General features: G+C 26.1%; 2 protein-coding genes across 4 annotated transcripts in view; both read right to left on the bottom strand.

The window, feature by feature from the left end:
- Positions 1-1,410, bottom strand: part of LOC107455313 (acrosin) — a 17,595-nt gene extending 16,185 nt beyond the window's left edge. The window contains exon 1 of one of the 2 annotated variants that reach the window (XM_043043902.2): positions 1,228-1,410. In XM_043043902.2, the coding sequence (XP_042899836.1) occupies positions 1,228-1,258 (31 nt within the window). In that variant the 5' untranslated portion in view covers positions 1,259-1,410. The remainder of the gene's footprint in view (positions 1-1,227) is intronic. The other variant, XM_016072824.4, reaches the window with a different exon arrangement.
- A 2,904-nt stretch (positions 1,411-4,314) lies between these two features.
- Positions 4,315-24,296, bottom strand: part of LOC107455315 (CTD small phosphatase-like protein 3) — a gene marked incomplete in the record, with an annotated part of 33,521 nt that continues 13,539 nt past the window's right edge. For both annotated transcript variants that reach the window (XM_071187713.1, XM_071187712.1), the window contains 9 exon segments: positions 4,315-10,135; positions 12,043-12,138; positions 14,481-14,607; positions 14,695-14,837; positions 15,195-15,281; positions 18,403-18,514; positions 20,396-20,537; positions 21,917-21,985; positions 22,105-22,195. In XM_071187713.1, coding sequence (XP_071043814.1) covers positions 10,070-10,135; positions 12,043-12,138; positions 14,481-14,607; positions 14,695-14,837; positions 15,195-15,281; positions 18,403-18,514; positions 20,396-20,537; positions 21,917-21,985; positions 22,105-22,195 — 933 coding nt within the window.

Here is a 24,296-nt window from a genome sequence, read left to right as displayed (position 1 = left end):
TATATATATATATATACCCAGCTTACTGTACAATTATAAAACATGATGAATTATTTGCTTTTTAAAATTTTATATTAATATTAATCTTTTAAAAACTTACACTTATTTTATCCGATTAAACTAATTAACGCTGTTTCTCGAAACTCTGTCTCCAAGGAAAGTAAAAAAGCCATAGTTAAAGTGCCTTACGCTTGAAGCAATGCGATGATTTTAAACTATGAAGCCGTGAAGAATTATTTGCCTTTAGAACAGACAAATAACTAGTTCATAAGTTATTGAACTTTTTAAAAAATCACCAATTTGGAGACATTTTCCCACCTAAATGAAAATTATCAAAACCACTGCCTTATTCTCAGTTTTTGATAATTTTTATGAGCACAGCTAATGCAACATTGGAGTAAGTTTATAAATACTAAAAAGATCACAAATTCTTTTCATTTTCACAAAATTGTGAAAATGTGGCTTTTCTCTATATTGACGTTTTGTGCCATTTTCAAAATAGAGCGTAGATAGCGCTGGCTTTAAATAGTCTTAACTTGACCAACAGTGATAAGTAACAGTTGCTAACTCACAGCAGTTATAAAAAGAAGTCTATTGTTCGCAAAAAAGCATTATTTCATATTACGACTGAGTCTTCGAAATACAGACTTAAAAAAACTTTTGGTTCAACATTTTTATTTGGCAAATACGAAATAAAGTTTGAATTTTAATTGCAATTAATTAAAAAGTAAATCGTTAAATGACTTTTAAGTTTCTACACGCACGGAAACTTTCTGTTCATGAAGCTTTTAGGACATCATTTGTTTATTCATTGCATTAGTTAAAAAAAAAAAGTATAGCAACTAAAAAAAAACAATAAACACGAAATTTCAGTTGAAATATAATTATTTTATGAACTTTCTAACGTTTATTTCATGTAATGGTATAAATGTTGTATTAGCAAAGGAAAAAAAACGTGGCTAGAAAAAAAGGATAAAAAAAAGAGAGAAAAAAGTTATTTTAAAAAAAATTACAAAAAAGAAAATTCTCCTTAAAAGAAAACTGATGTTTAACAAAATTGTACAAAATTACCAATTTTTAACACTCGGAACCGAATTTTACCATATTTGTATTCCATTAAGAAATTATCCATTAGTATTGAAACTCATTTCTTCAAATTTCTTAACAACCTATTTTATAACATTAATAATTCATTATTAATGTTATAATTCCCTAAATTTCACTTACCTGCAAGTAAAAGAAGTTTTGCAAGCAGCATAATGTTTATATTCTGTAATTTGTGAAACTGTTTTAAAAGAAAAATTCAAACCTCTTTTCACTTATCTTAAAAGTAATAAATAGATTAGCTCTTTTCGTTGGAGAAGGGGATAAATTATTGCTTATCATGTGTTTTACAGTAAATACGAGTTTTGCGGAATTGAATCATCATATTTAACTGTTCCTGTATTCTGAATATTTTTAAATCGAAACTTATCCATAATGCTGTGCAATAGAAAAATTTCTGTCAGTCAAAAAGAAAAAAATAATTAGATTTTTATATATTTGGAATTTTTGTATAAGCTACTTGTGGCAAAAAAGATAAAAAATAAATAAAATAAAAAATACATTTTGCATTATCAGTTTCTTGAAATTCTATTTTAGCGTTTAAAGTTTCTTTAATATTTTCTACTGCTCTCGTGACTTTGACCCAGTAATGCCCAAACACAAAATGATTTATATATGATGAAAAACACCTATAGGAAAAAAGTAGTAAATATTTCCCTTTCTTACCTCCCACTTAAGTTTTAAAAAAGTACAGCCCGTTGATTGAAGATCAAACTAAAAATATTTACATTCTAAATAAATTATGGTAGATCAAACTACCTAGTTTCTGTAAAATAAATATTAAGAATGACATTCTGTGCTACCACTTTTTTTTCCTCTTTTAAAAAAAAAGAAAAAAGAATTGCCCTTGTAAAAAGTCGCTATATTGTGCCCTCCATCTTATTCTCTACAGCTAAAGTTATGTTTAGGCGTAAATATAATTTAATACACACAGATATATTACGCCGATTTTTGCTCTGAAATGGCTCATTTAATAAGCACGCATAAAGAGTATAAGAAAATACTCCATTTTTTCACAATTTTAAAGGTGGACAAAGAAACTGTTTATATAGAATTAAAAGTTCCGCAATGCAAATTTGTGAAATTATATTTTTAAGAGTTTATTATATTTTTAGACACTTTTTCAAGAACTTAAAAACGAATTTTTTTACTCCCATTTTCTGAAAATTTTAACTCATTAGGCACATCTTGTAAAATTTATTTTGGGATGAAATTCGGTATATTAGCAATATACCCCTTAAAATAGTAAAGCGTACTAGACTGCTAGTTAAAAGAAAAACGCATTCGAAAATTTATGCACAATTCATATACTAATTATTTCTTCCAAGGCAGGATACGTAACTAAGGAACGTTTAGTGTTCGATTAACAGAGCAGGGGTGATTGTGAGCCCAAGTCAAAATTCCGAAAAAATTTCACAAAAAAAAAAAACCGTTTCAATTGAAAAATTAAAAAAAAATTTAAACAAGTTTTTTCCCCCCTTTCTCAGTATTTCTTAGTTTGATTAAAATATATTTAAAATTTTACGCATACCTATACCATTTACACATACCTATGATGACCTGGAGAAGTAATTAATATTTACAAATATGTCTTTCTTTCTTGAGTTTATGATTATAACAACTATTTACTGATTAAAAANGAAAGGAGATAATTTCTGTAACCACACAGCGTTGATGCCATAAGCAAGTGCTTGTCGGACACAGGTCGAGTCAGCCCTGCCAGTAGACAAGACGTGCCATTTCTATTATGAATATATTATTACACTTTGAATTAGACTATTAGTGTTCCTTTTTATTTATGAATTAACATTTATTATATTACACTGGCACTAAAATTAAAATATATTTTCCAGAAACCAATTATAATAAAAATTATCCAGCAATTTTTTGTTTTGCGGACCATTTGGCGCCCCTTTGTGAGTAGCGCCCGGGGCATGATGACCCCCCTTGCCCACCCCTCACTACGCCACTGAACCTTCGATCTCCGGAAACTTCAGGATCACTGTTAGCAAAAATTCCGGAAATCCGGATTTTTTTCCGGAGCACAATCAGCCCTGACAGAGTCACTCTCAGAATTGGCTGGCCAATGCGCTTTATGATTTTTAAGGGTTGACCTATGTACCTAGTTTCATCCCAGTGCATTTCCCGAATCGTATCCTCTCCTTGTCAGAGATCAAGTTTGAGGCAGGCACCATTTATCTGACGAACAAGAGAAGAAATTCGTAAAATTAAAAGTTATGGTAAAGTTAACTTTTTTAGTATCCATTGTATAATTACATACATGATTATATCAAGATAACACTTATTTATTACAGCCATTTTTAGAAAAGTTAACTCAAAATCTAAGAGTAAAGCACGATTTCAAAAACCGACAAAAGAAGGGATTATTTATATCTTAAAAATAAAAGTTCCACGATGTAGAATTTAAAATAAATTACTGAAGTCTATTATTATAAGATATATTTTTCAAAAGCGTAAAAACTTAATTTCGACTTCTATTTTTAGAAAACTTTAAAGAGTATAGTTCCATTTTAATAACACAAATATAAACAGTTAATTTCATAAAATTGTGTGTCTTGCCACGCAAATTTGTCCCACATCTGTTTCATAAGAAATCTTCCATTTACAGAAGCCGTAGACAATTATTCTTTCTTTCTAGGCTTTATTAGAACGTCGACAGGTTTGATCCAGGCAAGTGTGTGAAGAGAAGGCTCTTTTTTCAGAAGAAAATAAGAAGTCGTTAACTTTTAGCTCTCTAATCTAGTAACAATAATAGCTTTAGTTCGCTTTTACTAGCATTAGGAAATCAAAAAATATAAGAGATTTTAGTTTATTTAAAACTAACCTAATTCACATTAAATTTAAATCGTTTCTAAGTTCACTAAATTTAATAAAACTTGATTGAGATTTATTGAATCTTATTGTGTATTAATGCAATGAAACACTGAAAAAATACGTTCATTTATTTTATTTTTTAAATCAAGTAACTATTGGCAAGTGTAATCAGCTGCTTATCTGAATCAAAACCACCAGGTATGGATATGATCACATTAAATGACGGGCATTGTTTATTAAAACTTTTAATATCTCGTTTTTGCAGTAAGAACAATTGCTTTTTAAACAAATTTAACGTCTTTTTTTTTTTGAATTTCAGTATCTGTAACTATCAGTCATATTTCATGAAAGATTGAAAACACACACAACAAATAATTTCAACAAAAACCGAAGACTTTATTTTTTTCAACACAGTTTTCATTACTTCTTATTTCTTTCCATATTTGTAGATGATCAAAATATGCAATGCATTGAACACATATATATATGTCTGAACCAACGAAAGCCAAAAAATGTTGGAATCATTTGAGTAAACTGATTTCAGTCAAAACAAATTAATAACTGAACATGTATATAATAGAGAAAATTGGCTCAAATTTTGAGTGTAATCGTTATTGCAAATTTGTTCCAAAACATAGTACAGAGTTCAAACTAAGGGATTCCATAATCACTGCCTAAAATCCTTACTAGGAATGAAGTATTCAAAAAGCATACACAAATTAATATTTAAGGGAGCTTCTTTTGGATAATTAAAAAATTGGCTTCATTTTTGCTTATTTCAGTGTTTTTAATTTGTTGTTTTACAGTAACTTTTAAAAATTTACAAAGATTGGCTTTAAACATTAATTATTATTATAAATTTCTACTTTACACCATTTTGAGACCAAAATTTAAAGCCTATTATAAGGGAGACAGTTTAATAATAATAATAAAGTCTTAAATCAGACTTGCAGCTTAAAAAATGCTACAATTCAAAACTTGAGCCCTAAACCATATATATACAATAATGCACTTATTATGACAATTGTTTGCACAAAATCTTTAGCTAAAAAATAACCCCTTCAGTCACTTTGTTTATATTATCTATGAAAAAATTTCGATGCTTAATGAGTATATCTCTATTACTCCATCTTTCAAGTCTAAATTATACAGAACCTTTAGTAATCAGAAAAATAAGAACTAGAAGAAAAACAAATCAAGCATTCCTGTCATTATTGGCCTACAATTGCGACATAGGATAATACAGTTAAGCAGTTTTAAATTAAATTGATTTAATAAAGAAAAGATTTAAAAAATGACACTTAGATACAGAATTTTAATATTGCAATATAATCACTAACAAAACTTATCAATTAAATTTATAGAGATATAAAAACGTGTACATTCAAAACTGTTGAAAAAAAATCATGTGCAACTACCAAAGCTATAATTTTTAAAACAGAAATTAGTATCACAGTAATTAAAAATATAACTAATTCTATCCTTATGGTAGAATGAATAAGCTTAAATATGTAAATTAATTGATACTAATTTTTATATCAGTAACAAATTCAGTTCCAAAAAGATGCTTTCATTTGAATAGATGTGCCTCTTTTTTTAGGGATTTGAATTTTTGACCTTCAAGATAGGGGAGCGAATTGAAAGACAATACTTGTAGTTTAGCTAAAATGGCAGTCATATGTTAAAACTCATTATTACTTTTTTTAAGCACTTGCGTACAATAAAATTATTACACAGAATTATAAAACATATTTACCTAAAATTTATTTCCTGTAAAAGTATCATTTTCAATAATTTGATTTAAATTGTTAATTTTCTTGACAAATTTTGACCATAGCAGAATTCTACATTCTCTGCCTCACCTGACATGCAAAAAGCTTGTGAACCTAAACCATGATCAAAAATCTTTTTTCAACACTATAAAGCAGGGATCTTTAATGTGTGGGAAGAAAAACTTTTTTGTAGGAAATGTAAAATAAATTGAAAGAACTTCACAGTCATACCTGCGGTAGAAAAAAAAAATAGGAAGAAGAGAGAAACTTTTTTTATCAGACTGGAGACATCCTTGAATCAGACTAGGAAAAGAGAGGGAAGAAATTAATGAAGTAAAATTTGGTCAAAAGTTACTATTAGTAGACGAAGAAACATGTGGATATAAATACAATGATTGTTTGACGATAAAGAGCTTGTGCATTAATAAAGCTAGGTTTACTAATATTTCCTTCAGTTTCTGAATTCGAAAGTGTTTGGTTTTTGAACGAGTACACACTGGCTAGTCATGATAATAAAAAAGAGAAAAGTTGAAGAAAAAATGAGATTTTTAAAAGAAAAGTGGACATCTGTTTACTTTTCTGTAAGCATAGAGGTAGGGCAGTTTACCTTATTTGCAACGCGAGTGTTGCAGTGATGAAAGAGTATAACATTACAAAACTTTACTTAACTAAGCACAGAGGTAAATATTCTGCATCGGAAAATTCAGTAAACTAAAATCAAAACTAAATAGCCAGCAGTAATTTTTCTTCAGAGTAATTAGAGAATCTGAAAATAGTGTTCGCGTAAGCTACATAATAACAGAAAAAATTTCTAACCAGGGAAAACCCTCTATAGACAGAGAGTTTGTAAAAGAATGTCTTCACTGTGCAGTTGATGTGCTTCATCTATCCCTGAATCAAGCCATTTTGAACTTAAGCTTGCCTTGTGTGACAGTAGCAAGACAAATGGAAGATCTGGTGGTGGCAGATATATTCAGTTAGTTAAAATCGAAATGCAAAGACTTTGCGTTTCATTCTGTATCGATGCATGAATTAACAGATGCAATGGATATAGCACAAGTAGCAATTTTTATTGGTGGTATTGCTGAAAGCTTCTTAATTGTAGAGGAATGAGCTAGTGTTATTGCACTTTGGGGATCAGATTTTTATTCAAGTTTGTCAGAAGCTTAGGCCAAATATCAGCGAAACTTGTATAAAATATCTGCCATAAGCACACATGATGCTCCTTATATGACTGGACGGAAGACAGGAGCCATTACTCAAATCTGATGTGATGGCATGTGGAAATAAGGCTATGATGATTTTTCACTGTATCATCCACCAAGGAAATTTGTGCAAGATGCCTTTCTCAAACTTTGAGCATTTGATAACTGATGCTGTAAAAGTAGCTAATTTTAGATGGTCTGAAGGCCTTAATCTCAGGCAATTTCAACAGCTCTTGAGCGATTTAGAAGCTGAACATATTGAGGTTGTGTATCACACTGAAGTATGTTAGTTGAGTCGAGGGAAGACACTTCTGTGCCTATTTTCATTGAAGGTTAAAGTTCAGTTATTCATGAAATCCAAACAAAATTTCAATTATGTGAAGCAGTTAAGAGATTTTGCATTCCTTGCTGATATTACAGGTCATCTCACTGATCCAAACTACAGTTGACTGAAGAAAGCCAGACTTATTCATAATCTTTATGAGTTTGTGAAATAATTATTGCTATTAGAAAAAATTTCAATTCACTTTTGCAAATTGAGGCATTGAAAAAATGCAACATGGAACACAGACAATTATGTACAGTGCATTTCAAATCTGGAAGAGTTCAAAATCAGATTTTCTGACTTCCCCTTTAAGGACATTTTCATGAATATATTCTCATCATTCTTGGTAAGCATTAATAGTGTTCTGCCTGAACTTTAATTAGAATTTGTAGATTTGCAATGTGGCTGTGCAATAAAATGACTCTTGAAATTCTTTCATTAATTGAATTTTATTCAAAGTATGTGTCCAAACACAAGTATCTAGAAATAATTTATTAAACATGCACTGCTCATGTCTTCTATTTCTGAAAGTATCCTCATATGTGAATAGTTGTTTAGTCAAATGAAAAACATTAAGTCAAAAACAAGAACGCATCTTACAGATCAGCATTAGGAAGATATTTTACAAATCTTGATATAGAATCTTTGATAAAACAAAAATACAACAACCAATTTTCTCATCAAAAATAAAAAGACTTCCGACTTTCATTGAATTTAATTTTTTAACAATTAAAAAATCTATAACCTCCTCTCATAAAAATAATTGCAATGTTGTAGCTGTTTAATTTGTGTCAAAGCTAGTTGATAAATGTTAGTGGTTTACTGATCTTTATGACTTTATTGATCTTAGACTTACCAGGTTGAAGTCTAATAATTTTTATGTAATGTTAAATTGCCTAATTTCAAAAACTTCACTTTGAAATCTAAAAAAAAAATTTGAAATAATTTTAAAAAAACAACACTTAATTAATAAATAATAATTTTTAAAATTATTGCCTCTGGAGCTATAGGTCCAGTAGTTTAATTCATGTTTAAAAAATGCATTTTTGGTATTAATAACTACATAATAATAATAATGTACAAAACATGATGTAAATTATGCGTTTGAAAATACATATTCAATCACTGGTAAAAATTTGATAATTGCATCAAAAGTTAATAAGTTCTTTTTTTTTTCTTTCTTTGATTGTACCTTACAAATGAATGCAATAGTATTTGTACATAGTGAATGCAGGGGTTAAAAATATTTAAGTAGTTAAGATATATGAAAACAGTCAAAATATTTTAAATAATGGTTCAAAATTTTAAATAATTAGTAACAAATGAAAAATATGCTGTTAACAGCCATAATCAACATTAACACCACTAACTGACACGCTTAACATTACTACTTACTATTACGCAATCACTAGAAAACAATAGATTTCTTTTAACTTTTTCTACATTCTACACACATCACATAAATAACTATAAATAAACTATAGCAATTATTATTTATAGTTAAAAACCAGTTATGCAGAAACATAAGACTGGAATCATTTTTCATCTCAAATTTCTTAAAACTGCATTAGAGTGCTGTCATAATTAATTAACAAATGCTTCTTACCAAAGAAAATAAAATTAGAATTATAGAATGCTATTAGAAAGCAATAAATAAGGAAATTATGCATCACATCGTTTGAAATATAAGATCAATTAACACAATCTATACATAAGAAAAATCAGAAAGGAGTCAAATAAATAAAAAATATATTTCATATAATTTTTCAGTTTCAGTTCATACAGTTTTCATATAATTTATTCTAATTTTTTGATACTGTTGTCTTTTAATTAAACAGAAACTTATCTTTTGAGTTTCTTTAGCAATTTAAATTAGCAGCATGGATTTTTGATCACTCCAGATTTTAGAATAGTAAATAATAGGCTCTGTACTGATCAAGCAAATGTTTGAATATTGAAAGAATCTTGTTAAGTTCTTAAAATTTTTTAATGAGCATTGAAAGTATTTGAAATAATACTATCATAAAGAAACAATCGGAAAAATTTTAATCAGAAATCTATTCATCTTTTTTTTCAGTAAAATTTTTTTTATTGAAAAATAAAAAACTTCCAATATTATATTCAATACTGATTATGTAAAATATACTTAAATGGACAAAATTTGAAATTAGGATATAAACAAAGATTCAGATTTACATATTACTTTGAATTTGCTTGATTGTTTGCTTGATTTAGTTCTTCTCTAAAATATTTCAGTATCATAAAAATTTACTAAAGTTTTTAATCAAATAATTTTTTAACAAAAAATGTATTAAATAATGGTGATATGAAGCAAATGCAATTGGAAACATTTTAGAATTAAAAAGAAATTAAAGGTGAATTACTCTTTCTCAAAACACGAATAGTATTAAAAGTTTCTGTTTAAAAACAAAACTCTTGTTGAATGCTGATATTACACAATACACAGTAATTCTTGCGATAAAGAAAAAACTTAACAGATTTTAAAAACATTGCTACTGAACCAAAAAAATTGACAAGACAAATACATTATTGAATTGACTAATATTTGCTTTAAAACTTATATCAATAACAATCTTTAAAACTCTCATTATTATCTAAACTAAACAACAATTATCTCTGCAATGCTCAAGAACATATGGTCAGATAAGCGATTTCAGCTAAAAGATATGTACACAAAGTGAATTTTTAAAAATATATGCAATGAGAAGTGTAACAGGGATATTTACAATGCACTAATGATTTTTGTACAAAAAGTCGAATATAAAAATGACTTAATGAGATACATAATGAGAGTAAACAAGTTTAATTTAATCTGGAGGCAAAAAACTGGAAAGGTGGTATTTTCGTCGAATGTGGGGTCGAACGTCTTCATTCTAAAACACAATGAAAAAAATTTTAGACACAGGATTTTTATAACAGGGTGGTTCATAAAAGATGTCCCACTTATATTCAATATTTTTAATCTCTCTTTTCTTTGTTGCAAAGTGCCACACTTCACTATGCCAAAAACCTTCTTGTTATGTATCACACTATTTTACTATAAAGATATAACACTAGCAGTTCTGAAACAAAACACACATTTTGTTTTAGAACTGATAGTATTTAAAACATAGATCATATTTCAAAGATTTTAATAATAACAAGCATAACACATTTCGTTTGTTAAAAACCAGGTTTGCAAGTTTCTCCCTTGTAGAAAAAACTGGAAAATACCATCAGGTTTCAAACATAAAAATTGAAGGGGGGGGGGTGGAGTTAGCTTTCAAAGAGAAAATTTTAAAAACAATAGATGTTCTTCTAAATTAGATCTAAATCTTTAATAAGTGAAGCACACACAAAAATAAATGTATATGTTAAGTATTCTAATATGAAATATACATATAAAGGAAATGTACAGCAAAAAAGGACTCATAATTTAGGAAACATTATGGCAAATTAAAACTTACAATTATTATAATACTTTTTAAATAGACTATACTAATTCACTGATAAAAAAATAAAGGCATTAAAATCAAAATTTGTTGATTGAAATCAAATAATTAAAAATGATTTCAGAATTATTAAAATGATTTTTAGAAAAGATATTGATTCAAATCAAATGATTTTTTAAAGAAATCAATTTAGAAACTAACAAAACATTTTTTAATGTAAGACTATTTAAATTACTTATTAGTTTCCAGGTTTTCAAAATTTATTGGGCAGATATTGTTACATATAATATTACATTATTGCTTAGAGTTGAAAAAAAACTACAGCACTTTTGAAATGACATTTAATTAATTTTATAACTTTAACTTTATTAGATTTTCCAAAATCAAATGAAGTTCTAAAAGTACCTATAATGTTAAAAAGAAATTATTACAGTAAGGCAAAAAGCTGTTTAAAGTCAAATTCAGACTTTTTTTTTAATATACTGATTTTTTAAATACATTTTTAATATAATGATTTTTTTTTAAATACATAGTTAAGTTATTCTGGAAATATTTGTCAACCTGCAACTAAGGTAAAGTATACAGCAGCTCAATTTATGTTTCTACCTTAAGAGTTCAAAAAAAGGGTGGTTTATTATTTTTATTTTAGCCTGTTTTTCAGAAGTTAATAATTTTTTTTCTCCATTTTCAAAAAATTACAATCATTCATTTTAAATACATTTCAATGCGGCAAAATAGTTAAGATTGAGTCATGTAATGTCATATTTTTAATAATATTTATAAAATTTTAACTAATTGTAAACTTTAGTTCTTAAAGTATAGTGGAAAAAAATCAGATTTAAATCAAATATATTGGATTTAATTCTAACTTTTATTTGGAGATAAAAATAATGAACTTTGATTAAATCAAGATAAACAGTTCAGAAATCACATTTTAAAACTAAATGGGCTATTATTTTTAAAAGCAAAATTAACTTTAAAACAGAAAAATATCAATTTAGCTCTAGAGTACACATTTTAAAAACCATGCAACTTTTAATAAATTTAACAAAAATCAAATTTTTGTAAAATGGAAAATTTTAATTGAACAATTAAATTTTTTTTATCATCATAATATTAATATAAACTTCAAGCCTTTTCCATAAAAACATGATAATTAGGATTATTGTCAAGGATTGTATGGTGGAGGAAGTAAGCTAAATTTTTCACGAGCACTATTGCATTCAAATAAGAGTCGGTAGTAAAACATATAAATTTTGTTAAATTTTACAAACTTTTTTAATGCAATAAATTTAAAACACAAATAATTCTACATAACAAGCTGTCCAAAATTTGACTAGACAACATACCATAAATGCTAGACTTTCCAAAAATGGAACAAGCTTCATTAATTCATTATCACCTTTGTCCGCAAACCAACTTTCAATAGGTATGCCATTCTCTAGCTATAATATAAAATTATATATGATTAATCAAATATATGCAGAATGCCTTTTAAATGTCACTTACACATTAAAACTTTCAATTATTTGTTGAAAATAAATTCATTATCACATATATAGTGGTGATTGCAGAAAATATTTAAAACTGAAATCCAGAATTTTTTTTAAAAAAAAGTATGTATATAAATAATATATATATATATTCCATAATTTTGTGACTAACTAAATAACAGTGACAACAGGATCAGCACTGTACAGAAATCGTCTTTACTTCCCAGGCAAGCTTGTACTCATTGATCTGAAGCTATGTGGACTTCAAGCCACCACTGAGGATTAAATACTAAGTCTTCATAACTATAGCTCAGTGAACCCCAGGGCTATTACTGCTTATATATTTAATGTGTTTTAAAGGGAATTGGTGTAATCTTAATATTCAATTTTATCTAATGAAATTGGCAATTATGTCAGATATTGCCTTTCAAAAGTGTAAGAGCTTTTATTTTCACAGCCCATTATAGATAATTTCAATTTCATTAAACTCTTTTCACACACACACACGTGTGTGTCTATATATATAACACAATAAAGAGATAAAAAAAAAAGAATAAAAGAAAAGAAAGAGCTTAATAAAGAAAATTATGAAAAATAATAACAAGTCTTATTTACTGTGCATAAGCTGCAAGCATGCAGAACCCATAAAATAAGTTAAAAATACAAAGAGAACATGGAAAAAAATTATAAATTTTTAACAAGAAAAATATTTAAATTTAAAATGCCGGAAAACAAAATAAGGAAAAGATATAATCTCGTTATCAGCTCATACAATTATATCTGCAAAAAAAAAAAAAGGCTTTCTAATATTGTATTATATAGTCAAAACAAAATATATCAATACAATAGTGCGAGGAGCACAAAAAAAAATTGAGGCAAAAATAAAGCATATTAAGTAAAAATACAAAATATCAAGTAAATATAAAATAAAACAGAAACATTCAATAGAGATAGAAAATGAACATTCAAGAGAAATACAGAATAAAACACAAAATCTAACATATATTATGTTACATTTTGTGCTTTAATCTGCATTTTTCATGAATTTTTTTTTTTTTTAATTTTTTGTTTGATATGTTTTATTTTGTACTTTTTGCTTAATATGTTCTATTTTTGGTTCAATTTTTTTTTTTTTTTTTTGCTACTCCTCACACTATTGTGTTGATATATTTTGCTTTGGCTATATTAATACAATATATAGAAATCACTCTTTTTTGCAGATATAATTATGTGAGCTGATGAAAAGGTTATATTTTTTCCTTATTCTGTTTTCTAGCCCTTTAATTTTCTTTTCTCAATATTTTCTTTGTATTCTTACATTATATATATTCATAAAGATAAAGACATAAAAGAAACAAAAAAAATAAAAAATAAGACAAGATTTTTAATGAAAGAATAAAAAAAACAATAACAATTTAAGAAAAAGTTAATTAAAAATGAAAAGCTTTGACATTGAAAAGATAATATCTTGTCAACAGCTCACACGATCATATTCACAAATACAGTGCTTTCTAATATACTATTAACATAGCCAAAGCAAAATATATAGTTACAATAGTGTGAGGAGCACCAAAAAAAATAAAGAGAGAGAAAGACAGCGATATAAAAATTGATTAGCAAATACAACTAAAAATATCATAAAAACCAACAGAAGGTTAAAAATATAACAGAAATAGAAACATATAAAATGAGAAGAGAGAAAGTTGACATGTATTTACTAATAACTTGCAATATTACAAAATATGATATAAAAGCATAAAATGAAGGCAGTGTGATATATTTTTTAGGAACATTCACACTGAAGTTAAGAACCTCATTTAAATTATCTGTTACCTTGGATTGGACCAAAAACAGGATTTGCGCAAGTTAAAATACATTATACTGGATAACTCAAAACTTAAAATTAATAAAAGGTTAAACTTTAAATACAGCCTTTTAATTGAATGAATTTCCTTTTAAAAATTATTAACATTTATAGAACAATATTAATTATTTAAATGAGTTTGTTGGTTACTTATAAAATTTCAAACTATTTACAGTAAAGAACAGATCTAGTTTTGGTATCCATAGATCGCATTTGCACATAGCAAAATTCAAATATTTTTAATAAATTTTCCATTTTCTATAAAATTTTATTTTCCTAAAAGATTTATGGCAGAAAAGGAAATAAAAGAAAACTGGTGAGCTTTAGAATATCATTAATTCAAATATCAATTTTCTTTTCAAAATTCAACTTAGAAATGACTCTCAAATTTCTAAAATAACATTATTCCTGAGACTTAGTGAATAATTACTTGGTAACCAAATGCTTGTGGAGAATTATCAATGATGATTGTTTTAGCCAGATCTCTACCCAAAACAGTAAGATCTTTGATATAATTTCCAGCAATGCAAACACAATGTTCCCTGTACAACCGATACCTAAAAATAAATAAGTAGATAAATAAAAAGTTTCACATTATCAACTTCTAAGATTAAACGTTAGCCTAACAGTTTTAAAAAACTTACTTAATAAGTTTCCGCTTAGGATCCAAAAGATTTAGAAGATGCTGAGCATAAACTTTTTTTGAAGCAGTAAATATTATAATTTCAAACAACTTAGAAACCCTTTCCAAAAATTCAACAATAAAAGGACGGGTCCGAACATAAACCTGTAACAAAAGATTTATATTAAAATTTCTTTAAATATATATCAAATAAAAATATATTCACTTTAAGCAAATGATGGTTAAAATAAATACTCATTTGTTTTAGCCATGCGGTATGAGTGCACAGCTAAACCAAATACAACAGTTTTTTCAGTGACTTGATGTAAATTCTTATATAAGATATTACACTTTCACAATATATCTAAGTAATAAAAAATTAAACGTTTTCTAATCAAGACCATTCTTCTACATAATGGTTTGGCTAGATTTAGTGATATCGCTAGAGAAAAATACAAATAAATACTTTTGGTGCAGTTAGGTAATATTTAAAAACTAACTTTTTTATTTGACATATTTTACCTGGTATTCGCTTTCTTGGAACAAAACAGGAAAAGAGAATGACGCATCTTCTAATTTTTCTAAACTGCAATGAACTAAAGTCTCATCCTATCAAAAAGCAAAATGTTAATTACATTAAATAGCGAACATCAGAAAAGTACACAAGCTTAAATTATCAAAATTTCATTTACTTTTTCTTTTATTTCACCTGGTATAAAGGAGTTATTTGATAAATTATTATTTTTTTTTTTAATAGATTCAAATTTTATGAGAAAAGTGATGTTAAAGAATATTAAGTGATGATAGAAAGAATATGGTTTTCAATGAAAACAGAGCAAGAGGACTTAAATTTAAATTACATGATAGGTGAATGCACGAATGTTTGAAGGGGAAAAAAAATCTATGCATATGAATTTGTAGCACTGAATGTCCATGCCAAAAAAAAAATAATTAAAAAAAATTAAAGTTGCAATAAAAGTTGAAAATTTCCCACATATCTCACATCTAAAAAATCACTAGAGCTGCACAATGGGCTATTGGCGTCCGAAAAATATTAATAGTTCATACTCAAAAACAAGACATTTTTCCATTTCAATTTGCATAATATTTTAGGTTTATTAAAAAAAAAAAATTATGAAATTTATATTTAATAAAAATGTAAATTATATTAAAGACAAAAAATAAACATAATTATACAATATATAATGGTAAACATTAAAAAAATTTAAAAAGGGTTCTCACACAATTTTCATAAAAAAATTAGAAGACAATCAAAATTCTCAAGGACTTACCAGGTAATATAGTTATAGTATGCTAAAATATGTGAGAACCAGATTTTATAATTATGTTGAAGCACAAATTATATATTTTGAAAGCACATTACTTAGTTGACAAAGAAAAAGCATACATATTGAGTTTATTAATTTTACATAGTTCAATGGTTGTAGAGAGTATTTTTCAATATGTGTAGCCCACAGCTACTAATGCATGTGATTTGATAGCTACATTGATGGTGTAAATCAGTTTGAAGACTATCAAAAAATTTCCAATTGACATTGGCATACTTGTCAACTGAGACTGACACCAGTAAACTTTTAATGAAAATTTTAATGAAGCATATAATTAATTGAAAAATATGACATTACACAAGCATTATAAATAATTTATAGCATTTATTACGAAATTGCAAGGATATTAAAATATGAAAACTTTTCTTTTTAATTTGTTAAATCAAATTTTAATTTATAAAAAATGTACATAATTAAATAAAGTTTAAAAAAGCATCCATTTAGAATATCTTTTTATTACCTCAAAATATCAGTAATGTATTTTGAATATAATTTAAAAGCAACATATACTTTGCAAATCAGGGCAATTTGAATAGAAAATGATAGTTTGAAAAATGTACAAAATAACAAGTCATAAATCGCGATAAGCTATGCATTAACCACAATAATTCAAACAACGTTACATAATTCTTTGATTACTGTAATGCAAGATTTGCTATTCATTTTTATCAAAAATCGATGCATGATTTGGTAATTATTGCAGTGGAAAACACAATGCGTGGTCTGTACATAATCTTTAAGCATCTTAAACTGAGAATTTCAATGTATGATTCAGAAATTTCTTTAGTGAGAATCTCAATGTGTGATTAGGAAATCATTTTAATGCAAACCCTCATGAGTTTTTAATTTGATAGCATTATAAATTGCATTTATCAGAAATTACCAGATTATTTGGTATTGGAAAAAGGAAAAAATATCGGAATTTCGATAAGTCCCTTCAATTCTCTTTGAAGAATAAAACATTAATTTTCACACATTAACAAATATAAAAAAAGTTTCAAAAACCATGCACGGTTTAAAATTAGCACATGCTACATGTGGCAAAAACTAGACATGGTTTTGCTCAGTATTTTTTTTTTTTTTTTTTTTACTATTGGTTTCTCCACACCCTACTTCTATTTTGTAATACAATCACAGGAGAGGGGTAAATAAGGATATGGGTCTTTTTCTAAATTTAGATCAGACTAGTGGATTCCGGCTTAGCTGACTCAAACTATTCTTCAGAACAGAAAATGGCAAAAGAATGAGTAAATTATTTTTATGTTCGATTTAAAAGATTAACTCATTGATTTAATTTAAATATAATTCGATTAATAAAATAAGTTTAAGTAATAAAAGTCATTTTAAAAGTTAGGAAATATATAATGCCTAATGTGACATGACAGAACCCTATCACAAAATTTAAGGATTCTTTAGGGCTCTGATTTTTCCAATAAAATTCAAGGAGTTTCAAATAAATGATGGCTTTTAAAAATACAAATGTTTTCTGGTAAAGTAACATAAAAATAATTTAAAAAAGAATTTGCAAGACAAGATTAGATTTATTTAAAACATAAATACTTATTTATTTTTATACAAGATAAAAAAAAAAAACTAAGTTAAGTTCAGGTTCAAGCAAGGAAATTTTATTTCAGCCAACTATAAAAGTTATTTTCAGAAACATTTAATCACATAACAACTTTTCTGTTTTAACTATGGATGATATTTTGTATATTAAAGAGGAAATAGATCAGTTATCTGTCCTAAAAAGTCTAACAAAATAAACACACAAACACTTGTATTTTAAAATTTTCTCTTAGAATTTTTTTTATAAATATCCTTACAAAATTACTATGAATTTTTTTACCTTTTTATGTTATTTCATTTCTTGCTTTAAATTACCCAATAATTTCTTTATGACAATGCAGAACTTTTTACATTAATAGAATATAAAATTAAAAGAAATTATAGATTAAGCGATATGTCTACTGTTACATTTAGATTTTGTTACTAAACAAAAAGACAAAACATTAGAATGAAATATTAGAAGTTCTTTTCTTTTTTTTTTTGGTGATTGAGTTTGGTTGTTTAAATATGAAAGAATTAATTCATAGTTGAACAAAAAATAATTTCGATTATCAGTTCTTCTTTGGGATGAAGCTATGCTAAGAGTTATGTTGAGAATCCATAAATGAGAAAAATACATTGCTCAATGATTGTATTTATCCGTCACTAAATTTATAGAGATATTTTTCTCATGTGAAGCTCAAATAAATTTATAAAAATAAAAAATCATTGATGCTACAAGAATAAACTATATCACTCATAACACTAATTTAAAAGAACACACCGAGAAGAGAAAAACACATAAAAGTCTCAAACATAGACCAAATAATACTAACCAAATCTAGAACAAGAGTAAATTCAGGGCTACTTCGAGTTTTCAGAGGCAAAGCTGGCCCTCTGGCTCTCATCTCTGATGTTAGAGGGGGTAAATGTTTAATGAAAAAGTAACTGAAAAGAAATATTAAAAAATCCAAATGCATAAAATGTGTATATCAAATTTTAAAATAAAAAACAAAACAAAAAAAAACATTATGAATGAAATACAAACATATTTAGAGTTTCACTTTCCAAGTTACTTCAAAATGTCTTAATTGGATTCATTTTAGGCTAAGAATTAATCTGATATTCAATATACTGATAAAAAGTGTAATTTGTTTTAACATTTCAGAACTCAATACTTTCAATTAAAGTATTTCATTATTTTTGAATGCAACTAAACATTCAGCATAACAATCCTTCGGCATAACAATCACTATCTTAAAAATTATCAGATTACTAAACTGTTAATTTGACTAAAATCATTTTAAAGAAAATGTACAGAGATTACTCAAATTTTGGGAAAAATTAATCTGTCATGTAAGATTTGGTTTTATCTTCTAAAAATAGTATATAATTATATGATCCTGAATTTATTCTTATATAATTGTATAAAATTTCACGATTTATAAGTTTTTCCTCTTTTTATTATTATTCACAAGTCCTAAAAATTCTGAAACAACTCACATAAAATAGACAAGATTGTTCAATCTCATTTGAAGAGTTTGTGAATTATTTCCAAGATAAATATAAAATTTTTGCAATTTTAGAAGAGTTAATTAAGTCTTTTAATGGAATCTTGAGAAAATTGAGGAATTCCATGTAAAAGTAGCACATCTATGTAGTTTATGACAGACGGAGACACAATCCATTGGCACACATAGGTTTCAAAGAATTGAACAATAAAGAAAATACTTTTCAAACTAAAAAACTAAATAAATAAATAAAATAAAATAAGAAAATATTTTTATTTTCTAATTTAACAATTTCTTAAATTTTAAAAATTCCATAGCAAAAATATTAATAATCTTGCAATGCCTTTTCTATGGATTTTCTGGTGTTTCTTGATTTTCATCTGTTACAGAAGAAATTAATAACGAAAAAATTGAATTAGATACTAAAAGGAAGAAAGTAAATACTGAATTTTGTGGTTTATTTCCTATGTCGCAAATGTCATAAATCTTTTAATTTCTAAATTATGCTTTTTAGTTGCCATTTTGATTTTCAGTAGAACCCTGATTATTTGATGTCTGATCTTGCCACACTTCAGTTAACTAACACCTTTCTCATAGAGCATGAAAGAGTTTTTGACAAATGTTTCATTATTATTACAGTTCGTGTAATACAACTACTATTGTGAAGACAAATCCAAAATATAACTGCTAAAAAGAACAATTATACAAATAAATAAAATTGCATAAATTTTTGATCTTTTATATTAGAAAAAAAATAAAATAAATAATTTCTTTATAAAAATCTTGAATGTTGCTATTTTTTTTATAGGTAATTTACCGTTAGTTCCAAGTTTATACATTGAAACATCATTTTGAAATTTACAAAGGTTGCTGACGATTTTGGCTGCTTGATATATTCCTGGTACCAAGAGTTTCTGTTAATCAGGGTTCTACTGTAATGCTCTTTATTTAAAAACACTATCTACGAAATAATATTAATAAAATTATATTTAAAGGAAATCAATTCTTATGATGAAAAAAAACTTAGGGAAAATAACCATGCATCATTATAATAATAATTTTTAACAGGATATTCCATCTGGCTTTGTAAAGTACTCCCTGAAATTAAGACATACTGCTTCTCCATATTTATAAATATGTTAACAAGTCAACTTATTCAACACATTTTTTGAATGTGATGAAGAATCGCAGATTAAAAATTATTATTAGCTTATAAAAGCTTAGGTTAATGGCAGAAAATAGACTTTTTCAAAAAGCATTAATGAAATTGAATTTATTTAATAGCATTATTTTAGAGGAAAAAAATTATTATACTCACGGATCAAATGTGTTATCCCAATCTTCAGCCACTTCTGCTTCTTCAGCAGTTGGAAATTCAGCTGCATATGGTAATGTGGAGTTACAAATCAGCTTTTGATTTGCATCAGATTGAATATTTGCAGTATTTCCAGCTGTTTCTTCTGTTAAAATATATATATATAAGTATACATATATTTTTAATGAGAAATATATATTGAAAGCAGCCCAAATGCTTTTTTCTAAATATGCACCATAAATATATTCAAGCAAGGCATAAATATATTTAAGCAAGACAGATCAATATATGAAATATTCCTGATTATGGAGTAATTGATTTTTAAGTTATTCGAAAAATTTAGATTACTGGAAATTATCTTTCTTCACATTCACCAAGCTGCTAATGACTATTTTATTATAGATCATAAAGTACTTATAGTCTAATATTGAGACTATACGAACTGCTATAAACAAGACTCATCTCAATGGAAACTTCTTTAACCTTTACCAGTAAGAATTAATAATGAAAAATTGTGCACGAAATAACCATTAAATAATATTTTTTTTTTAAAAAAAAGTCTTAAATAATAAGGGACCATAATTTTCTTGGTTACACATAAAAACACGTTGTATAATAGATTTAATGAAAATTTTTACACCATGTTAATCTTGCATATTTTTTTTCTAGATATATATAAACTTAAGAGTTTATCAAAAATCATATGATTAGTTTTTAGAAAAAATAATAACTTAAAAATAATTAAAATTTAATATATTTCTTTCTTTTAATTTTACAAGTTATTTTTTCAGAACTACTTATTATTAAGTCCACTAAGTAATTAATGCATACTTTATCTGATAACTTTTTCATTTGCTCAATTGAACAATAAAAAGCTATATAAGTAGTAGTACCCCTATGTATTTAAACCCCAAGGTTCTTTTTTTTGTATAATTTACTTGCTGTTCTATACCTGACCTGCTTCTTTCTTAAGTTTGCCGAAATAACTTGAACCATCTCATACTGATATAGAAAGCCAACATAAAATATAAATTAAGACATAACAATTGCAAACATTGAGAACTTAATTTAGTTACTATAAAGAAATTGGATCATGGTGTAGCGAAAAAGCATCATACTTCAACACCTGGCTTATAGGCTATGTACAACAAGAGCAATTTTATTTCCCCAACTTGCATTGACAATTTGATGAAAATATGTCAATGAGAATCAATTAAACTGGAAGTATACATTTAAAATATATATATATATGCGTGTGTATATAGATAGTATAAAACCACTGAATAGCATATTACAATTTGTTTCAATCACAATTTTCTTCAAATGTGATAAAACTTTTGTTTGTTAAGCAATGTTGTTAGGATTGTTAAGACATAATTGAAAACTCTTAAACTTTCTAAGAAGTAGATATAAACAATTACATTTTATTGATTAAAATTCAGTTTGGATAATATTTATAAATATTAAAAAAATATAATTTGAAAACCTTTGATATATTCATCACAAGAAACAAAATATACTTACCATCCAAGAGACAATAAATAGGGGAAAAAAGGACTCCATTTGGATCAGCAAGTTCACAAACAGGTATGTCTAAGAAATAAAATTAAAGTAGAAGATTAAATGCTTTACTATAACTGCCTAATTCAAACATAATTAAATATATTTAAAATGACCAATTAAATTTGAAAAAAACAATACAACTTACATACCAGTTTCTGTAGAATTAGTCACGGCTTTTGCTTTATATTTCTCAAATGTAACTTCAGATTTGCAGTATTCTTTAGATTGCTTTTCTGAGGCCTGAATACAGAAATGAAAAATATAAATTCAGCTGCATATGCACAACAAATAATAAAAAAAGTACACAACATATGTAAAAAAAAAACTTACTTCTTTTCTTCTAAATATTTAAACCAGGTGGAATAAAAACGTAAAGCATTTAAGGTAATTTATATTATGTCAGTTCTGTTTCTTTACTGAGTTCCTTCAAGAGGCAAATTAAGAAAAAGTCTTGCTCACTTTGCAACACAAATTCATCTTTTTGAGTGGGCATTAACAAAATAACAGCATTAAATTTATTCTGTGTAACATTTGGGGGATTCTTAAATAATTCAAGTATTCTCAAATTACACAACATCATATTTCAGTTTTCTCTACTTTTTATGCGTTCTTTTTACAGCAAATACACTTTTTAACTTGAATGCATAATATTTATTTTTTATCTTAAGTATGAAACAATTCTACATTGCCTAACTCTAAGTGCTAAGTGGATATTTAGGCCATGAGATTTTAGTGCAGTCAGAGTTGGTTGGTTAAGACCAAAGTGGTTTCAGAAAATCATATTTTGGAAAGTTTTTCTTAAGTAGTAATAAAATTTATGCTTCATAATTTTTGATCCTTGGTAAGTAATTCGATACAAGGTGATTTTACCCATCATGACATAAAGATATTCAAACATATATTAGAATTGTCCCTTGTTCTAGTTATATTGTACTAAAGCTTTCTTAGTATTTTCAGATTCATTATTAGATTCTTTTGCAAAAAGAATTGCAAATGATATTCCTGTGCTTTAAACCCAAAATTTTTTTCTTTTAAAAATTTTTCAATAATTAAATTTTTGATTATTAATCTAAAAACACTTTTTAGTTTAATTATAAAAAAAAGAGAAATTAGAAAGTTTTTTTTTTCTTTTAAAAATTGTTTCCACAACTAATATTAGTCTGCGCTACTTATCATTGCCCTTCTGCAAAAATGTATATAAAATAAATTAAAAGTATTTTATTTTTAAATTATCAGTACTAAAGCATATCTTAACTTCATTCTTTTATATACATATATACAGATACACTTACATCCATTTTAATTCTTCATTTGATTATTATCAAGTATTTTTTAATTCCAAAGTAACCTTAATTTTTTTATGTTCTCCTTGAAATTTGTACTGATTCAATTAAAAAAATTCAAAATATTTATTTCAATAAGTAAATTTATACTTATGTTATATATGGGGTACTACTAAATACCCCATAGTGAAACTCACTCTTTTACATGGATTTATTGTTTCTAGATATTTTTTTTAGAGATTTTTACATTTCTTAAGGAAAATATAAATAAATAGTTGAGAGTGCGTTTACAAGATACTTTTTAATGCTTCAAATTAATAATTAATTTTTATGTGGGACATAAAATACTAACTCACCTTTTTGTTTTAAATGAACCAAAAATATTTCGATTTATATTTTAACAAAATTTTGTAACAATTCTAACTATTTAGTTCAACAATTATTCTTCAAAACTATTCTTTTTAATTCTGAAATTTCTTCAGAATTAAAAAATAGAAATTTCCCTTTAGATGAGAAATTTTTTGAGGTAAGTTTAATTTTGTAATGAATTTAAAAAAGCTATTTTCAATCAAGCAATTTTCTTGCAAATATAAATATAAAGTGGAAACGTTTATAAATTTAAATTTTAAGTTTTGAAATGCTAAGTTAGCAACACTATGTGTTTTTTATTTTATCCCTCAGTGTAATTGTTTTTAAAATAGTTTTCAGAACTCTGAGACATAGTAAAGCTTTTTATTTTATCTTGTAATTATATTTTATTCAAAATCATGTATAAAACGTTAAGGTGTTTCTTTTAAAGATGGAGAATTAACATTCTAAAGCAAAACTACTATTTCTTGGACTCGTTCATAAAGTAATTGCTGATAATAATTAACTCAAATTCAACAGAACACTTCATTCCAGTTACTTTAGCAATGAATTTTGATAACAATAATGCTTTAGTTATCATGAAATAAGTTTGGTTATTTACAATTTTTTTCACATTTTATTTATATTTAGAAGCATTTCAAATTGTCTCTCAATGCATGCAATATTATTATTATATCAAAAAGTAATAC

Source organism: Parasteatoda tepidariorum, chromosome X1 (assembly GCF_043381705.1).
Source record: "Parasteatoda tepidariorum isolate YZ-2023 chromosome X1, CAS_Ptep_4.0, whole genome shotgun sequence".
Taxonomy (NCBI): Eukaryota; Metazoa; Arthropoda; class Arachnida; order Araneae; family Theridiidae; genus Parasteatoda; species Parasteatoda tepidariorum.
The sequence above is the reverse complement of the archived record's forward strand: the minus strand, read 5'-3'. Positions and strand labels throughout refer to the sequence as shown.